The sequence below is a fragment of the Pipistrellus hanaki genome (assembly GCF_964339955.1).
Source record: "Pipistrellus hanaki genome assembly, chromosome: 6".
In the NCBI taxonomy this organism is placed as follows: domain Eukaryota; kingdom Metazoa; phylum Chordata; class Mammalia; order Chiroptera; family Vespertilionidae; genus Pipistrellus; species Pipistrellus hanaki.
The window spans coordinates 72,847,771-72,863,156 of NC_140508.1; the positions used below are offsets into that span (position 1 = coordinate 72,847,771).

At 57.1% G+C, this 15,386-nt stretch overlaps 1 protein-coding gene across 2 annotated transcripts in view; it reads left to right on the forward strand.

Moving 5' to 3' along the window:
• Positions 1–9,041, forward strand: part of SMAD7 (SMAD family member 7) — a gene marked incomplete at its 5' end in the record, with an annotated part of 28,080 nt that extends 19,039 nt beyond the window's left edge. For both annotated transcript variants that reach the window (XM_084888940.1, XM_084888939.1), the window contains one exon: positions 7,040–9,041. In XM_084888940.1, coding sequence (XP_084745066.1) covers positions 7,040–7,578 — 539 coding nt within the window. In that variant the 3' untranslated portion in view covers positions 7,579–9,041. The remainder of the gene's footprint in view (positions 1–7,039) is intronic.
• Between the last annotated feature and the right edge of the window lie 6,345 nt (positions 9,042–15,386).

Sequence of the window (15,386 nt, forward strand, 5' to 3'; positions counted from 1 at the left end):
AAGGCAGAACCAGGCCGACCTGTCCTGTACCTCTGGATGGGTGTGGGGGTGTGGTGTGTGTGTGGGGGGGTGTCCTTTGGGAAAATTGGCTTAAGCATTCACTTTTATTAAGGTTCTTACAAGCTTTAACATGTAGGCAACACCCTTACGAGTGGTCAGTGAAAAGCAGGAAGCGAGGGACATCGAGTGGGTTCAGGAACGGTTCCTTGGTCGGATTCACGTGTGAGTGCGTGCATTCCCAGTTGGGGATCCCTGTGCAGGATTTGGGGGAGCGGGGAGTCTCTGGATCCCCTCCAGGAAAGAGGTGGGTAGGTTCTGAGATCTGATGTGACCACCTTCCTGTGGCCGCCTTCCCGTGTGTCTTCCTGGGAGTGGCCAGCGGGGGTCCCTACCCCTGGGTGGGGGCTCCGTGTGCGCATGTGTGTGGACCCCTTTCCGGAGGGAGCTGCCGGGTGATTTGTGGGGGTGCAGCGTGCAGTGGAAAAGTCTCGGCGTTCGAACTTGAGAAGTTTTAATGAGGCTGGATGTATGCTAAACAAGAGCCGGAGAGGCCCACTTACTGTAAATATTATGAATGGAGTTGGCCGGCCCCGAGTCCCCACCCTTCCTCGGAGGCCTCTGCCGCGGGCAGGGCTGGCCTCCTCCGAAGGCAGCGGCGGGTACACGCTATAATTTGCATGGCTGACGGCTGGGGCACAGGAAGCCGTGTCAGCCGGGCTGGCGAGACAGACGGGAGCTTTTTGATTTCTGTGGCTTCCCTCCCCTGCCCGGCGCTCCCCTCAGCTAGAGTCTCTGATGGCCAAGCACTGTTCTCAGGAAGGAACGAGCCCTGGGCTGGGGTGAGGAGGGCAGGCAGACGTGGAGGTTTGAGGGGCCTTGGGAGGTGGGGGTGGGGCCCTTTTGGGGAGCAGGGAAGTGCGTTTTAGCTCTAGTAACTGATTAGTCATCACAACTTGTCTGGAAGGCACAGTCACACATGAGTCTTCTAGACCAGCAGGACCTGCCCATCAGTCGGCTTGGGAGAGTTTGCAGGAGGAGGGCGACGGGTGGGAAACCTCAGGGTGCCTGCCAGGCCCGGGCAGAAGGATGGTGAGGAAGGAGACCCTCCCCGGGGCCCTCAGCCTTTCTCCTGAGGGTCATGAGTGACATGGCAGAGAGGACCCAACTTAGTGATGCCTTGAGACTGACACGTTGGTGTAGAGGTGGGCACAGCAGCAATCTGGCCCACATCTCCTGGTCCTTTTGATGTTGTTTTGTTTTTTGTTTTACTGTTGCAAATTAAATGCAAAAAAAAAAAAAAAAAGTACGCTCTTCTCCCAAAGTGATTTCCTTACTGTCTGGAAGGTAGTAGTAAAAATAAGTGGAACCAGCACGAATACTTGGGGAGTCATGGAGTTGCAGCCAGAGCCCGTCGGAGCCAGGAGTGGGCCCCTGGCGGCGCAGTTTTGCCCCAACCCCCTTCGTGTGAGTGATGGACCGTCCCAGCCTGAGGCTCAGAGAGGGCGAGGGCAAGCCCTTCGGCCAAGGCCACAGAGCAGCTTGCTTGGCAAAGCCGGTTCTCTGTGAGAGAGAGCTGGACCCCCACCCTCGGCCCTGATGGAGGCATAGCATTTCCGAAGTGTGTTCTGAAGGACACATCTGCGGAGGAGCCCTTGGGCACGGGTAGCTTGAGGGGCCTGGGGTGGCTGCCCACCCACAGCTCACACCTAGCCGCAGTCTGGCCTTGCACCCGGCTCTGCTGTTTGGCCAGTGCCTGTGCCTCATTTCCCCTTTGACGTAAGGTCAGGAATAGTGTGGGACCTCGGAGTGGCTTTGGAGCAGGGCCTGTACACAGTAGGTGCCTGTTAGTGTAGGGTCGGGCCCAGAACTGTTCTTCCACCGGGATGGGGTGGGCAGAGAAGAGAAGGTGGTTAGTGTTTTCCCAGCAGCTGGAGACCTGGGGGGTAGCTGCAGGCTGAGCCCTGGCTCCCTGCTGCCTTTGTATTGGATCCTCATAACCGCCCTGTGAGGCTGGCACCGGGCCACTCCGAGCTGCCAAGGTTCCGTGGGAGGCCGATCTGGACTGGGGTGGTAGGGTGTGTGTGGGGGGGTGTCCCACCATAGCCAGAAGTCTCTGAGGGGCGGGATTTGGGGAACTCAGTCGGTTGGGCCCAGGGAGCCGAGGAAGTACCCGGCCTTTGAAGGAGAGACCCTGTGGCTCCCCCTGCCCACCCCTCAGTCCAGCTGCCTTCGTGGAGAGAACCTTGTCACAGAAACCCGCTTTCTCAGCCCTAATCACTCCTCTGGACCTTCTGGGGGAAGTGCGAGGTGGGTTCTGAGCCAGGCGGATGCGCTTGGAGTTCATGTCCATCCCGAGGGCAGCTCACCCCAGACCCCGAGCTGCCTGTGCTGTCCGGGGATCGGAGTCCTGATCTCGAGGGTCCCGACCAGGGTGGAACACGGCCGATCAGAGCTGACCCCGAACCCAAGCTGCACCCAGACACCTCGTCCGGTTTTTATATGTTTACTTTAGTGCCGGGTCATTTGCCTCTTGAAAACAGGAGCCCGGCGAGGGTCCTTGACAGTTGGGAGGATTTGGGATGAGAGCAGATGGACGGTGGGCCCTTCTCCCCGAGGTGGGCCGGCTGTGGGAGCAGCGGCTTCCTGGCGGGGCTGGGGGCGGGGGGCAGGGCCGCGCTGCTGTTAACCTTTGAGATGTCTGTGGGGGGAAGGCAGGATGAGGCAACCGCTGGTGGCGCCGGCGTTCTGAGGAGAGAGGACCCTGGACCTGTCGTGGGCGAGGCGTGGTGGTGTTTGCGTTCCAGGGCTGCTGGCTCTGGCTTCTGGGTCTGCTCTGTGCCCTTCATCTGCCCTCGCCAGCCTGGGTGAGGCCGCCGTTCCTGCCCACGCCCAGCTCCCCTGGCTTCCCCACCCTCCGCCTCCTGCTCTGCTGGGGCCCTGGGGAGGGGGCTCCCAGGCCCAGCCCGCTGTTGGGTTTTGGCAGAGAAATGCCCTTCTACAAGCCAGGTGCCTGCAGAGGGGAGCTGGACTGGAGACCCCTCCTTGCTCACCTGGCACTGCAGCCCCCTGCACCCTGGCAGTAGGGGCGGGGGGCGGGGACTGGAGGCAGTGGGCACCAGCTGTGTGCCTCTGCCCTGCTTCTCAAGTGTGTGCCTGTCCTGGAAGGCCAGAATCGGGGGGGACCATCTCCCCATTAAGCCCACCTCTGTGTGGGCACAGCCAGGCTCAGATGGCCTCCTCCTCACACATGCCCGTGTTCTCGGTGGCATGGGGTGACCAGATCTCCAGGCCAGATTGTAGGCGAGGGAAGGATTTTCTCGCTGGCGCTTTGGGAGTAGCACCTGCTTGCTTCCTGGTCTGGTGGTGTGGACTTAGAAGCCGGCGTCGAGGCACTGGCCTCGCCTCTCCTTCCTCCTTCTGTTTCCCCCTCATCGCTTTACTCCTTCAAATAAAGAATGTTTGAAGGGGAGAATTCTTACCCTACCTGAAATCTGGCCTGAGATCTGTCACCCCATGTCCTTGAGACCCCGGCAGGAGCTTCTGTCCGGTCTTCTCGAAGGGCCCGGTCTGTCCATTCATGACCGGGGTCCTCAGACGGCGCGTTGTGAGCGGCAGGGAGCTCCCGGCGAAGGCCTTCCTGGGCACCCCCTCCCTCTCCCCTTCCTCTTCAAGGGTCGACTTGATGCTTTAAGGGAAATGGGAAGGGGGGGGGGGTCAGGGGGACAATCTTACAGGGAATTTAGGCCGATTCAGCGTTTGTTTTTTTTCTTGGATCGCTCCAAAAATTCCCTAAACTATAATAAAAAGGAAAAAAAAAAATTGAGCAGGCATCTGATTAGCTTTTTACAACACAGCTTTTCTTCTTGATGCTTAAAAATGCGCAAATGCCGTTTTAAAACAAGCCCCCGTGCAGGGTGCTGAGGAGGGAAAAGGCCGGAAAAGGCCCTAAAGCGGAGGGAGGTGAAGGGGGTGGGGGGACTTGTCCACGGCGGCAGCTGCCATAGGAGCCAAGCTGGGCTTCCGAGATCCTTGCTGAGCCCTGGGCCCAGCTAACCAGGGAGGTTCTTCTTGATCGAGGGGTCTTCGCCGCGAGGCCTGGGGAGACGCTTGTGCTTGTGGGCTGTGCGCCCAGTTCAGGGAAACGGGTTTCTCTGAAGAGGATGCTGAGCGCTTCCCAGAAGTGAGCCTGAGTGACGGGGAATTTGGGGCAAAGGAGGAGAATCCCCGGATCTGCCAGGCTCTGCCAGGCGGGAGGCCGGGCTGGGCCCGCAGCATGCATTCAGGGGGCCTTAGTGGTTGCAGCTGTTGGTGCTCAGAGCTGGCCCGGAGCAGCGGGCGGGCGGGCAGCAGGCTGTGGGGTGACTCGGGGGTCCCCGTGCACCGGACCGGGGCACCTGGTGAGCTTTCAGGGGCCTCGTTCACACACAGGGACTCCCACACGCTGCCGTTTATCTGGGCCGGGCCATTAACCTCAACAGAAAAAGGCTTTTTCCAGGGATGTCTGGCAGCAAATTGCTGGGTGGACTGGCAGGCCGCAGAGATGAAAGAGAAACCCGCCAGAGCGCTCCCCTCTCCCTCTCTCCCCTCCGGCGCTGGGCTGGGCTGGGCTGGAGTCCAGCCGACCTCGGCCCAGCCCCGCCCCAGCCCCTCCTGGCTTCCTCTGCCCCCAAGAGGCCCGTGGGGCGACACGGCCCCTCCTATGTCTTGCCCACGGGCCTGGCACGAGGGCATCTGATCCCAGGCTCCTACCCCACCCCACTCGGCAGCTGCTCCTCCCTCCTAGCCGGGGCCAGGTTTCAGGGGGCCAGGCTCCAAGGAGCAAAGTACTGTAAGGCTCTGCCAGGGGTCTCCTGCACCCCCTCCCCATGGCCCCCTTCCAGCCAGGTTTGTCGCCCGGCGTTGGGACAGTAGGGAGAGCTGCTTACGTTTCTGACACACACACCCCCCCCCCCGCGGACACCCCCTCTTCCAGGAGAGGCGCCGCCCCCCTCCTCCCCCCCCCAGCGCCCTGCAGGCAGAGCCCTCATTTACGCGGCTGCTGTGGGTCTTGGTGTCGCCTTCAGGGCCGAGCTCCCTCAGCAAGCAAGTTCAAAGATTGCCAGCGCTCACGGGTTTATTAGCAGTTGATGGATCCTTTGCAGAAACAAGTTAATGCCTGATGAGTCACCTTCTGCTGGGAGCCCTTGTCCCTCTCTTGTTTTTCCATATGTTCCCATGTGTGCGCATGCAAACACACACACACATACACACAAAGTGTGCTCACGTTTGCGGGGGGACACACAGTCTCGCTCACACTTGTGCTTTACCGGTGTGTGTGTGTGTGTGGGGGGGGCTGGTGGCAGGCCCATGTTCTGGGTTGGTTTTCGGTGGGGCGGGGACTAAGAGAAGGAATGGGCCCTCCGCTCCCCATTTGTGTGGCTGTCCGGCAGGCCTCTGAGAAGACCAGGTGGAGTCTCTGCAGAAGGCGGCCACGCAGGGCGTGCGCTTGGCTGCCTCTGTGGGTCAGAGGGCACATCATCCACTTACTCATGGGACACACCTCCACGGGAGACTGGCTGCTGCTTAAAAAAAAGCTCATGGGGCTCCCAGGTCCTAACATGCCTGTGGACACCGGACGGAGTTGGGTGCTGAGCTGCACGGGGGCAGCAGATGGGGGGCGGGGCAGCCCTCCTCCATCCCGCAGCCACGCTGCAACAATTCCTCTATTCTCCAAGCCCAGTTGTTCCAAAATCAAAAAGGCCAAGCACACCGAAAGACACCTCACAGCCAACCCCTCCTTCCTGTCCTAAGCCTTTGCCTCCTGCCCCCCCCCCCACCCCTCTCCCCATTTTTGTTAACAAATACAAGACTTCCGGTCTCCGCCCTGCCACCACAGACCGCAGCCTCGTTCCTGCAGCCCGGCCTGGCTGGGGAGATTTATGGCTCCCAGTCTGAGGCCTGCCCCGCTGGCTCCAGCTTACGGGAGTCGGAATGCCAGCCGCCAAGGGCTCCCTTTCCTTCCCATACATCCCCTTTTAAAAGGGCTTCGTGTGCCGGTTTAGTTTAGGAAAATCACCTTACCAGGATCTCCCCGGCCTCTCCCAGGCTGCCTGCGGGAAGAGGCACTTCTGGGACGGCTGGGGTGGGGCCTGCAGGGGCGGGAGGAAGGAGGGGGCAGGCCAGGTGCCCAGATGCTGCCGGGAGGGAGGGGAGGAGGGGTGTGAGCAGAGAAGGGCACTTTAAGGGTGGCCATGCCCAGTGTAGACACATAATCCTCTGTCCGCTGGAGGGAGCTTCGTTAAGGTGGTCTGTCTGGGTGAGCTGGACCTGTCCCGGGTTGTGATGTGGCATGTTGGCGGGAATCCACTCTTTGTGTGCAGTGCTGCTGCCGACAGACGCCGAGGGTTGTTTTCCTGTTAGCGAGAGACTTTTGCCCCAAAACACCCCCATTTACATTTTTACCAGACAGCTCTTTTGCCCAAAGCTCTGATCTGAGAACTTGGTGATTGTCACGGAGACCTTGGAGCAAATGGGCCTGGAGCCTGGAGGCCTGGCTGTGGCAGGCCCCGGGGCCTGAGCAACAAGCTTTTCTGGGGCCCAGGTGTCTCATCAGGATGGCCGCCCGGGGTGCAGGGCACTGGCCTTCAGGATGCCATCAGCTTACAGAACAAATTCTAGGCTGTCTGCGAGGCCTCCTGTGGCTTTTAACACCAGGTCCAGCAGGGGCCCCCTGGCCTCTGAACGCCCAGGAAGGGGGGGGGGCACACACGTACTGGTTGGTGGTGTCTGGGTCCCTGACAGGACGGGGAAAGGGGTGGGATTGAGGTATGAGCCCCCTGCTTAATTAAAGGATGGACAGGTCTACCAGTCAGGAGTGCCGTCCCCGGTGGCAGGAGTGGAACCGGTCGGTGGGACACCCAGCACCACCAGCGTCTCCTCCTGTCCTGTGCTGAGAGCCCAGCTGGTGTGGGGGTGTGGGGATGCGCCTGTGTGGTGCCGATTCCGGGAGGAAGCCGAGAGCCCCACCCCCACCAACCGCTCCTGCCGTTTTGTCTTGCAGATTCCCAACTTCTCCTGGAGCCTGGGGATCGGTCACACTGGTGCGTGGTGGCATACTGGGAGGAGAAGACGCGCGTGGGGCGGCTCTACTGCGTCCAGGAGCCCTCCCTGGACATCTTCTATGATCTACCTCAGGGGAACGGCTTTTGCCTCGGACAGCTCAACTCGGACAACAAGAGCCAGCTGGTGCAGAAAGTGCGGAGCAAGATCGGCTGCGGCATCCAGCTCACGCGGGAGGTGGACGGCGTGTGGGTGTACAACCGCAGCAGCTACCCCATCTTCATCAAGTCGGCCACACTGGACAACCCGGACTCCAGGACGCTGCTGGTGCACAAGGTGTTCCCCGGCTTCTCCATCAAGGCCTTCGACTACGAGAAGGCGTACAGCCTGCAGCGGCCCAACGACCACGAGTTCATGCAGCAGCCGTGGACCGGCTTCACCGTGCAGATCAGCTTCGTGAAGGGCTGGGGCCAGTGCTACACCCGCCAGTTCATCAGCAGCTGCCCGTGCTGGCTGGAGGTCATCTTCAACAGCCGGTAGCCGCGCGCCTGTGCGCTCGCGGGCGAGGACAGAGCGAGCCGGGCGGGCCCAGTCCAAACTACTTTGCTGCTAATATTTTCCTCCTGAGTGCTTGCTTTTCATGCAAAACTCTTTGGTCATTGTTCTTTTCTACCCCCCCCCCAACCCCCTTTCTTCTTGTCGTTCTTGTTTATGTTCCGTTTTGTTTTGTTCTTTGAGAAGTAGCTTACGAAGAGAATGGTTGGGGTCTTTTTGGGTGAGGGGGCTGAAATCGTACGGCTGGCAGGACACCCCCGTGTGAAAAGGGGAAGCAAAAATCAGGCCCCCTGAACACGGTGTATGAGCGGGGAGCAGCCCCTAACGTTGGGGGCCACCGTTTCACTTGTCAGAGTGGGCATGTGGACAGGAGAGTGTGTATCTGTGTGCCTGCCCGGGAGCGCTGTGCTTCTCAGTGGCGTCTCCAGCTGCGAGGTTTGTGCTCCCAGCTGTGTCTCCCTTGCCTTCTGGGCATGCTCAGTGGGGCAGAGACAGCACCCGGGCAGCCTGCGCCCAGCGTCCCAGCCGTTGCCAGAAGCACGGCTCTGCCCCCAGCCAGGGAAGTCCCCGCCCCACCCTCCCCTTCTAAGGACCCAGGCCTGTCCCTAGGCTTCTTAGAAACAACGCTGCAAAGAGGCTGACCCAGAATCGTTTTCAAGTTTGTCGTAACCCCCCCTCCAGCCACTCCGCTGCCATTGTCTTCCCTTTTCGGCACCTGCTCCTGGATGTATCTGAGCTACAGCGATGCTCACCCGGTGCCCTCTCAGGCCCCCCCTCCGCCTCTCCCCCGCCCCGGGCCCCTCAGGTTTTACCCGGACTCAGAAAACCAGCTCGGCACTCTCCCCGCGGCCTGTGCTGAGCTCTGCTGTCAGACCAGCGAGGGGAGCAGCCCCCTTCCCACCAAGGATTCGGTCCGTCGTAACCCAAGGTACCATCCTGGACTGACGCCTCACTCTCCTTTCGTTTCTCCTCCGACTCATACACTCGTATGACGTGTTGACACTGCTCTTAGCTCAATGAGCATGTTTAGACTTTAACATAAGCTATTTTTCTAACTACAAAGGTTTAAGTGAACAAGAGAAGCATTCTCATTGGAAATTTAGCATTGTAGTGCTTTTGAGAGAAAGGACTCCTGGAAAAAAAAACAAAAACAAAAAAACCCTGAGATTTATTAGAGAAAAAAATGTATTTTATGTTATATATAAATATATTATTACTTGTAAATATAAAGACGTTTTATAAGCATCATTATTTATGTATTGTGCAATGTGTATAAACAAGAAAAATAAAAGAAAAGATGCACTTTGCTTTAATATAAATGCAAATAACAAATGCCAAATTAAAAAAAAGATAAACACAAGATTGGTGTTTTTTTCTATGGGTGTTATCACCTGGCTGAATGTTTTTCTAAAGGAGTTTATGTTCCATTAAACAATTTTTAAAATGTACACTTGATTCCACGTTGTCCTCCAGCTCCTTTGTCTTACGGTGGGATGTGGCGGGGGGGGGGGGGTGTGTGTGTGTCAGGAGTCTGGACAGTTGGGGTCTCCCTGGCCCAGCGCTTGGTTGGGGAGAGGGATGGCGAAAGGAATGTCCAGAACAGCCCGCCTCTCCGTGGTCAGTTCTGTGTGTGGAAAAACCCGGAGCTACACACACACCCTTGTTAGGCGGGGACCCTCAGATGTAGCCGGCTGGGGGTGCCCTGAGTTTGTCATGGGGTCAACCCCAGGAAGCACAGAGTTACAAAAGTCATTTTTTAAAAAATATATATTTTACTGACTTTTTACAGAGAGAAAGGGAGAGAGAGAGAGAGAGCTAGAAACGTCAATGAGATAGAAACATAGACCAGCTGCCCCTTGCACACCCCCTACCGGGGATGTGCCCGCAACCAAGGTACATGCCCTTGACCGGAATCGAACCCAGGACCTTTCAGTCCGCAGTCCGACCCTCTACCACTGAGCCAAACCGGTTTCGGCAAAAGTCATTTTTTTTTCCAAAGCATGAAAGAATTGAGAAAAGGGTTTTATTTTGGGTCGGAGGATGCACTGGGAGATGGGTATAGTCTCAGGAACCCGGGTCCATCCCTCCCTGCTTGCTCAAGGTCACTGCCCCCCTGATTCCAGGACAGGTTCTCCGAGGGACGCACCTCTGGGAGGAAGAGGAGGGGAGGCCGAGAGTTGGTGCTGGGCAGACTGCCGAGCCACCTCCCCAGTCCCGGGCCAGGCACTCCGGGAAGTGGAGGAATCTCAGAGCCCCTGCTCTAGTCTCCTTCCCCATCCACTGGAACTCCAGTGACAGGTCAGTCCGCTCGCCCAGCCCCGCCCCAATGGCACTTGCCGGTCAAGTGCCTCTGTGGTACTTGACCTGGGATTTCTGTGGTTGATCTGAGCCATGACTTAGGTTCAGACTTGCATGAGATGGGCACTGTATAACCTGTGGGCACGGAGAATAGGGTGGTGCAGGCCTGGGAGGTGCAGGCATGGGGTGGAGGGGGGTCAATGGGAAAAAGACTAAGGTGAAGGTGATGTCTGTAATCCTTTTCAAAAATAAAGACAAAAACAAAAAACGAGATGGTCACCAATCAGGAGTCGTATAGGCATCTGGTGAAGGTCTTTAACCTTGGATCCAGGAGGGGGTGGGGAGTAAGATTTTGGGTATCGTAATCTGGTAGGATTTCAGTAAGCCTTTTTGGATGGCCAAAGTAATAATGGCCAATTTTTCATTTTGCCAAATGCTGACAGCATTACCTCCTGGCACCACCATTTCGTTCAAGGGACCTGTAATACGACTCTGTGGTAAGAAATGCTAACACCTGTCCGTTGATGCTCTTCTAGAGCCTTCGTGCCAAATGGGCCAGCTGGTTCGTGAGGTGATGGGGTGCTCACTACCACCAAAAAGAACATTTTGCTTTTTTCTCGGTTAAGCTGAAACCTGCCTTCATTTTTTCTAGTTCCGTGATCCAGAATCAGCCCAATCCCCCCCTCTGGAGCACACACCCAAGGAGAGCTCTAATTACCCCCTGTGCAGAGGGGGGAGGGGCAGGCAGGAGGTGCCCGGCTGGGAGCTGTCAGAGGCCTTGCCGTTGGCTCTAACGTGCATCAGCACGCCGGGAAGCTGCGTAATGATAGCCACCACCTGCTGAGTGCTTTCCTGGGCGCCGGGCAGGGTGCTCCCCGTTGAAGGGAATAGTTTCTCTGAGGACCCTCTGCAGAAATGGAGGTTAAAGGACTTGCCTATGGTCGCTCAGGAGGAGATGCTGAGGGAGGCCAGGGTCTAACCGTTAGACTCTAACGCTTCCGTCCACGTTCTGTAGGCATGGTTATTGATGGAGTCGGGCTGGTGCCAGTCCCACAGCTCCTCAAAATCAGGATAATATGAGCCACCACGCTGCCACCTGGCTCGCGGTTTGGGTGGGGCCTCGGGTTCGGAGGCAGGAACTGAGGTGGCAGGGCCTTCAGGCCCTCCTGCTACCCAGGTTTGGGATTTGACATTCAGCCTCAAGAGGTCAGAATCAAGGTGAAGGCGTGTGGATCCTGGGCGGGTGGGGGGTGGCTGGCTCTGGGTGGGCAGGGAAAGAGGACCACTTAGGAGAAGCCAGGTGTGGCTGGTGGCTGACACTCCTCACCTGGCCGGACGGACTTCACTGAGCGCCTTCAGGTGCCAGGACTGCGCTGGAGGGAGGACAGGCGCCACACCAGGTGGTCTCCAGCAGCACAGGGAGAGGGTGTGCCCGGGCTGCTGGGCCTCATGGAGGAGGCAGCTCCTGGCCCAGGTGGAGCTTGGGTTAGTGAGGGGAGAGAAGGTGCCCAGAGTTTTCCTGCCACCTGGCTCTCCCCGTTCATAGTTCAGCTCACCCCTTCTATTTGGGGTGACCCTGGGCAGCCGGCACCACTCAGGTGGCTGATCTCCCCTCACCTGGACCCGTCTCAGCTGCCCCAGTCAGAAACTTGGATTCTCCCATCTCTGCCTCATCCCCAGTCATAAAACAGAGAACCAAATCCCGCCCACCCTGCCCCATTTAATCCATAGTTAGAACATTAAATACGGCTCCCGTGTTTCCTTTCTCCATCCCTGGAATGATTTTGTTCAGGGACTTCTCAAATCTCCTCGACTCTCCTCCTCCCAATGCCCTTTCTTTTTTCTTTTTCTTTTTCTTTTCTTTTCTTTTTTTTTTTTTTAAAATATATTTTATTGATTTTTTTAAAAATATATTTTATTGATTTTGTACAGAGAGGAAGGGAGAGAGATAGAGAGTTAGAAACATCGATGAGAGAGTCATCGATCAGCTGCCTCCTGCACATCCCCTACCGGGGATGCGCCCGCAACCAAGGTACATGCCCTTGACCGGAATCGAACCCGGGTCCCTTCAGTCCCCAAGCCGACGCTCTATCCATTGAGCCAAACCGGTCCCGGCTATTTTATTGATTTTTTGCAGAGAGGAAAGGAGAGGGATAGAAAGTTAGAAACATCGATGAGAGAGTATCATCGATCAGCTGCCTCTTGCACACTCCCTACTGGGGATGTGCCTGCAACCCAGGTATATGCCCTTAACCGGAATTGAACCCTGGACCCTTCAGTCCGCAGGCCGACGCTCTATCCACTGAGCCAAACCGGTTTTGGCCCAATGCCCTTTCATTCCCTGCCTCTGCCAACCTCACCTTTAACCCCACACACACCCCGCCCCCCCTTGCACATAGGTGACTTCACTTCCCCGCCCTGAACATGCCTTGCTCATGTGCTTCCGAGCAAGTGCTTCCTGGCTCCTTTAATTGGCTGTCTCCTTACCCATGGCAACTTGGGCCACACCTCCTCCAGGGAGCCTTCCAACTTCAAAAAAGGCCTGCCCTCTAGAGATGTCAGTGGGTAGGATTCTGCCTCCCCTACTAACCCCTAAGTTCTTGGTACTTTGGGGTCTCAGCCGGGGTCCCGGTGGGATCTGCTGGTGCAGTGCTCAAGCAGGGCTTGTCCCACAAAGGAGGGAGGGGGGCAGCCCTGTGGGCTTAGCTTGGGCTGGGAATAATAATAATAATGGCCAGCACCGACTGCTTTCTGACCTTGTGCTGGGCAGTGTCCCAAGCCCTTTGCCATGGGCTGGTCCATTTAAACCTTACAACCACCCTAAAGCAAATAGCATTGTCTTTAGCCCCATTCTACAGATGAAGAAACTGAGGTTGAAAGAGTTGCCTGAGGTCCCCCAGCTGGTGGCATCAGATTCCCTCACCTCCGTGTTATCTAATCTCTACGGGGGGCCTGGGTCACGGGCTGACTTCGTGGGCATATGTTTTCTCTAAAACAAGTTCTGGTTAGGGAAGACCAGGCTGGTCCGATGGCTGAACCACTGAAGCCACACCCGATGTCTGTGCAGTTTGTGGCCCGTGGCCCCTGTGCAGCAGGAAGCAGGCGGGGCGAAGCAAACCCTGCAGCCGGTGAGGGACTGACCAGGGACAGCCGCCCCCTGTCTGTGCACCCAAGTCCACAGCACACACAGACTCCCGAAGGGTCGGTCAGACCCCCCCACCCAGCCACTTTGTGTCAGCCTGTGTTGTCAGTGCTACAGGGTTACCACAGCCAGTGACGGACCAGCGTTGGGCAGCTGGACCGAGGGTCTAATATGACCGAGGACATGAGACACTGACGTGGGTTGTGCCGTCACATAGACCAGGGTTTGAGGACTGTCATCTCCTGGGGAAGTCACTTCACCTCTCTGAACCTCAGTTTCTGCAAAATGGGCAACACACCTGCCTCACGGGACCAAGATGCGGGTTAGGGGGGAAACACACCTGGAGAGCTGGCTGCAGGAGAATGCGGCTGGACTGCTTGGGACGGTGAACGCCGGACCCACTGACTACAAAGATGGCCTGTCTGTTGAATCTTCTAGAGCAGCGGTTCTCAACCCTCCTAATGCCGCGACTCTTTAATACAGCTCCTCATGTTGTGGTGAACCCCAACCATAAAATTATTTTCGTTGCTACTTCATAGCTGTATTTTTGCTACTAATGAATCGTAATGTAAAAATTTGTGTTTTCTGATGGTCTTAGGCTCTACAGCAGCGGTTCTCAACCTGTGGGCCACAACATTAGAATGGTTGAGAACCACTGTTCTAGAGGCTCAATTAGGCATCGGGGGTTGGGAATCTCCAACCTTCTTCCCCCGCTTACATGGCAGCCAGGAGCACAGAGTGCCTCTCCCCCCCTCCCCCTTCCCCCATGTTGGTAAGTGAGCAGAGAGAAGAGTCAATGAAGCCAATTGGCTGTGGAGGGAGGTCTATATGGGGGTGACCCCCTTCCTGCTAAGAATATCAGCAAACCACTGAGACCAGGCCAGAGAGGAAGTCCAGGCCAGAGAGGAAGTCGAGGCCAGCAGTGTTGTAGGCACCAGGAGTCTGACCCGTGGGGTCAGACCAAACCTGGGTTCAGCAACCTCGGCACTTGGTTTCCGGCTAAGAAAGAATTCAGAGCCAAGACCCAAATGTAAGAGAACATTTATTTGGTAAGTTGCAGAGGCAGAAGAAGCAATTCCTAGAAGAAATGGGCTTAGCAGACAAGTTCCAGAGGTAAAGGGAGGCCTTGAAGCGTGGGAGTGAGGAAGCTGATGGGAAGGTGCCTGGCGGAGGAGAGGGAAGGGAAAGGCATGGGCGTGCTCCTTGGAGGGAGAGCCCCTGGGTCCTCCATCCTAAGGGTTTGTGTTTTAAAAATATATATATTTCTTTATTTATATTAGAGAGGAAGGGAGAGGGAGAGAGAGATAGAAACATCAATGATGAGAGAGAATCACTGATCAGTTTTCTGCTGCACGCCCCCTACTGGGGATTGAGCCCACAACCCAGGCATGTGCCCTTGGCCAGAATCAAACCTGGGACCTTTCAGTCTGCAGGCCGACACTCTATCCACCGAGCCACACCAGAGTGATGGCATCTTAAGTGTTTTAAGGGGGAGGTCTCAGTAGACGAAGCGGCAGCTGTCCAGGGGTGTCCTTTCAGGGCTGTGGACTCCGCTGATGGATTCCTGGCGCCAGGGCAGGGGTCAGTATTCCACTCAGCTGGTCCTGACCTCCGCTGGGGCTGGTTTGTTGCTTATCTGGGCCTGGAGCTGAAATACAGCTGAGGCCTGGATGTTATCTCTAGGCAGGAATGGTCAGGGGTCCAAGCCACATGACAGGTGATATGCTGGGGGAGCGGGGGAGTCACCCTGGGGGCGAGGTCCCACCCTACAGCTGATTGTCCATTGCTAGGCACCTGGGGCTTTCCCCCCTGAACTGGCCCATCGTCCGTGCTCTGCTCACGTCTAACTGCCTACAGCAGTACCAGGACAGGAGAAATGGGGAGCCCTCGCCAGGGAGGAGGGGGTGCCACTGAGCAGGGAGCAGCCTGCTCAGCCGGGTTTCCTGGCGCTGGAGCAGCAGGCCCGAGCTGCCAGCTCAGCAGGTTTTCCAACCAGAAATGCCCCCTTTCTTTCTGAAAGTAATGATTTTCTAAAAATGAATCCCTTCCTCTGCCCCTTCCTCCCACCGCCGCCCCCTTCCCACTGCAATTAATCTACTAGAACACCGAGTGGCCGCTGGAGGAGGCCCCTTGTGAGTTTGGACCAGTGCAAGCCTTTGATTAATTCAGGGACGATTTACCGGCTTTGGGGGTGGGAGTAGGAGATGGATGAGGCACACGGCCTGTGTGCAGACCCGGCCAGGCCAGGCCAGGCCAGGCTCACCGCTGGGTCTGCGTGGTGCCCGCCAGAGCCTCAGAGACCAGGAGAGCTGGGAGCCTCTTTCCAGGGAGCCTGTGTGATGAGCCCTCCTCA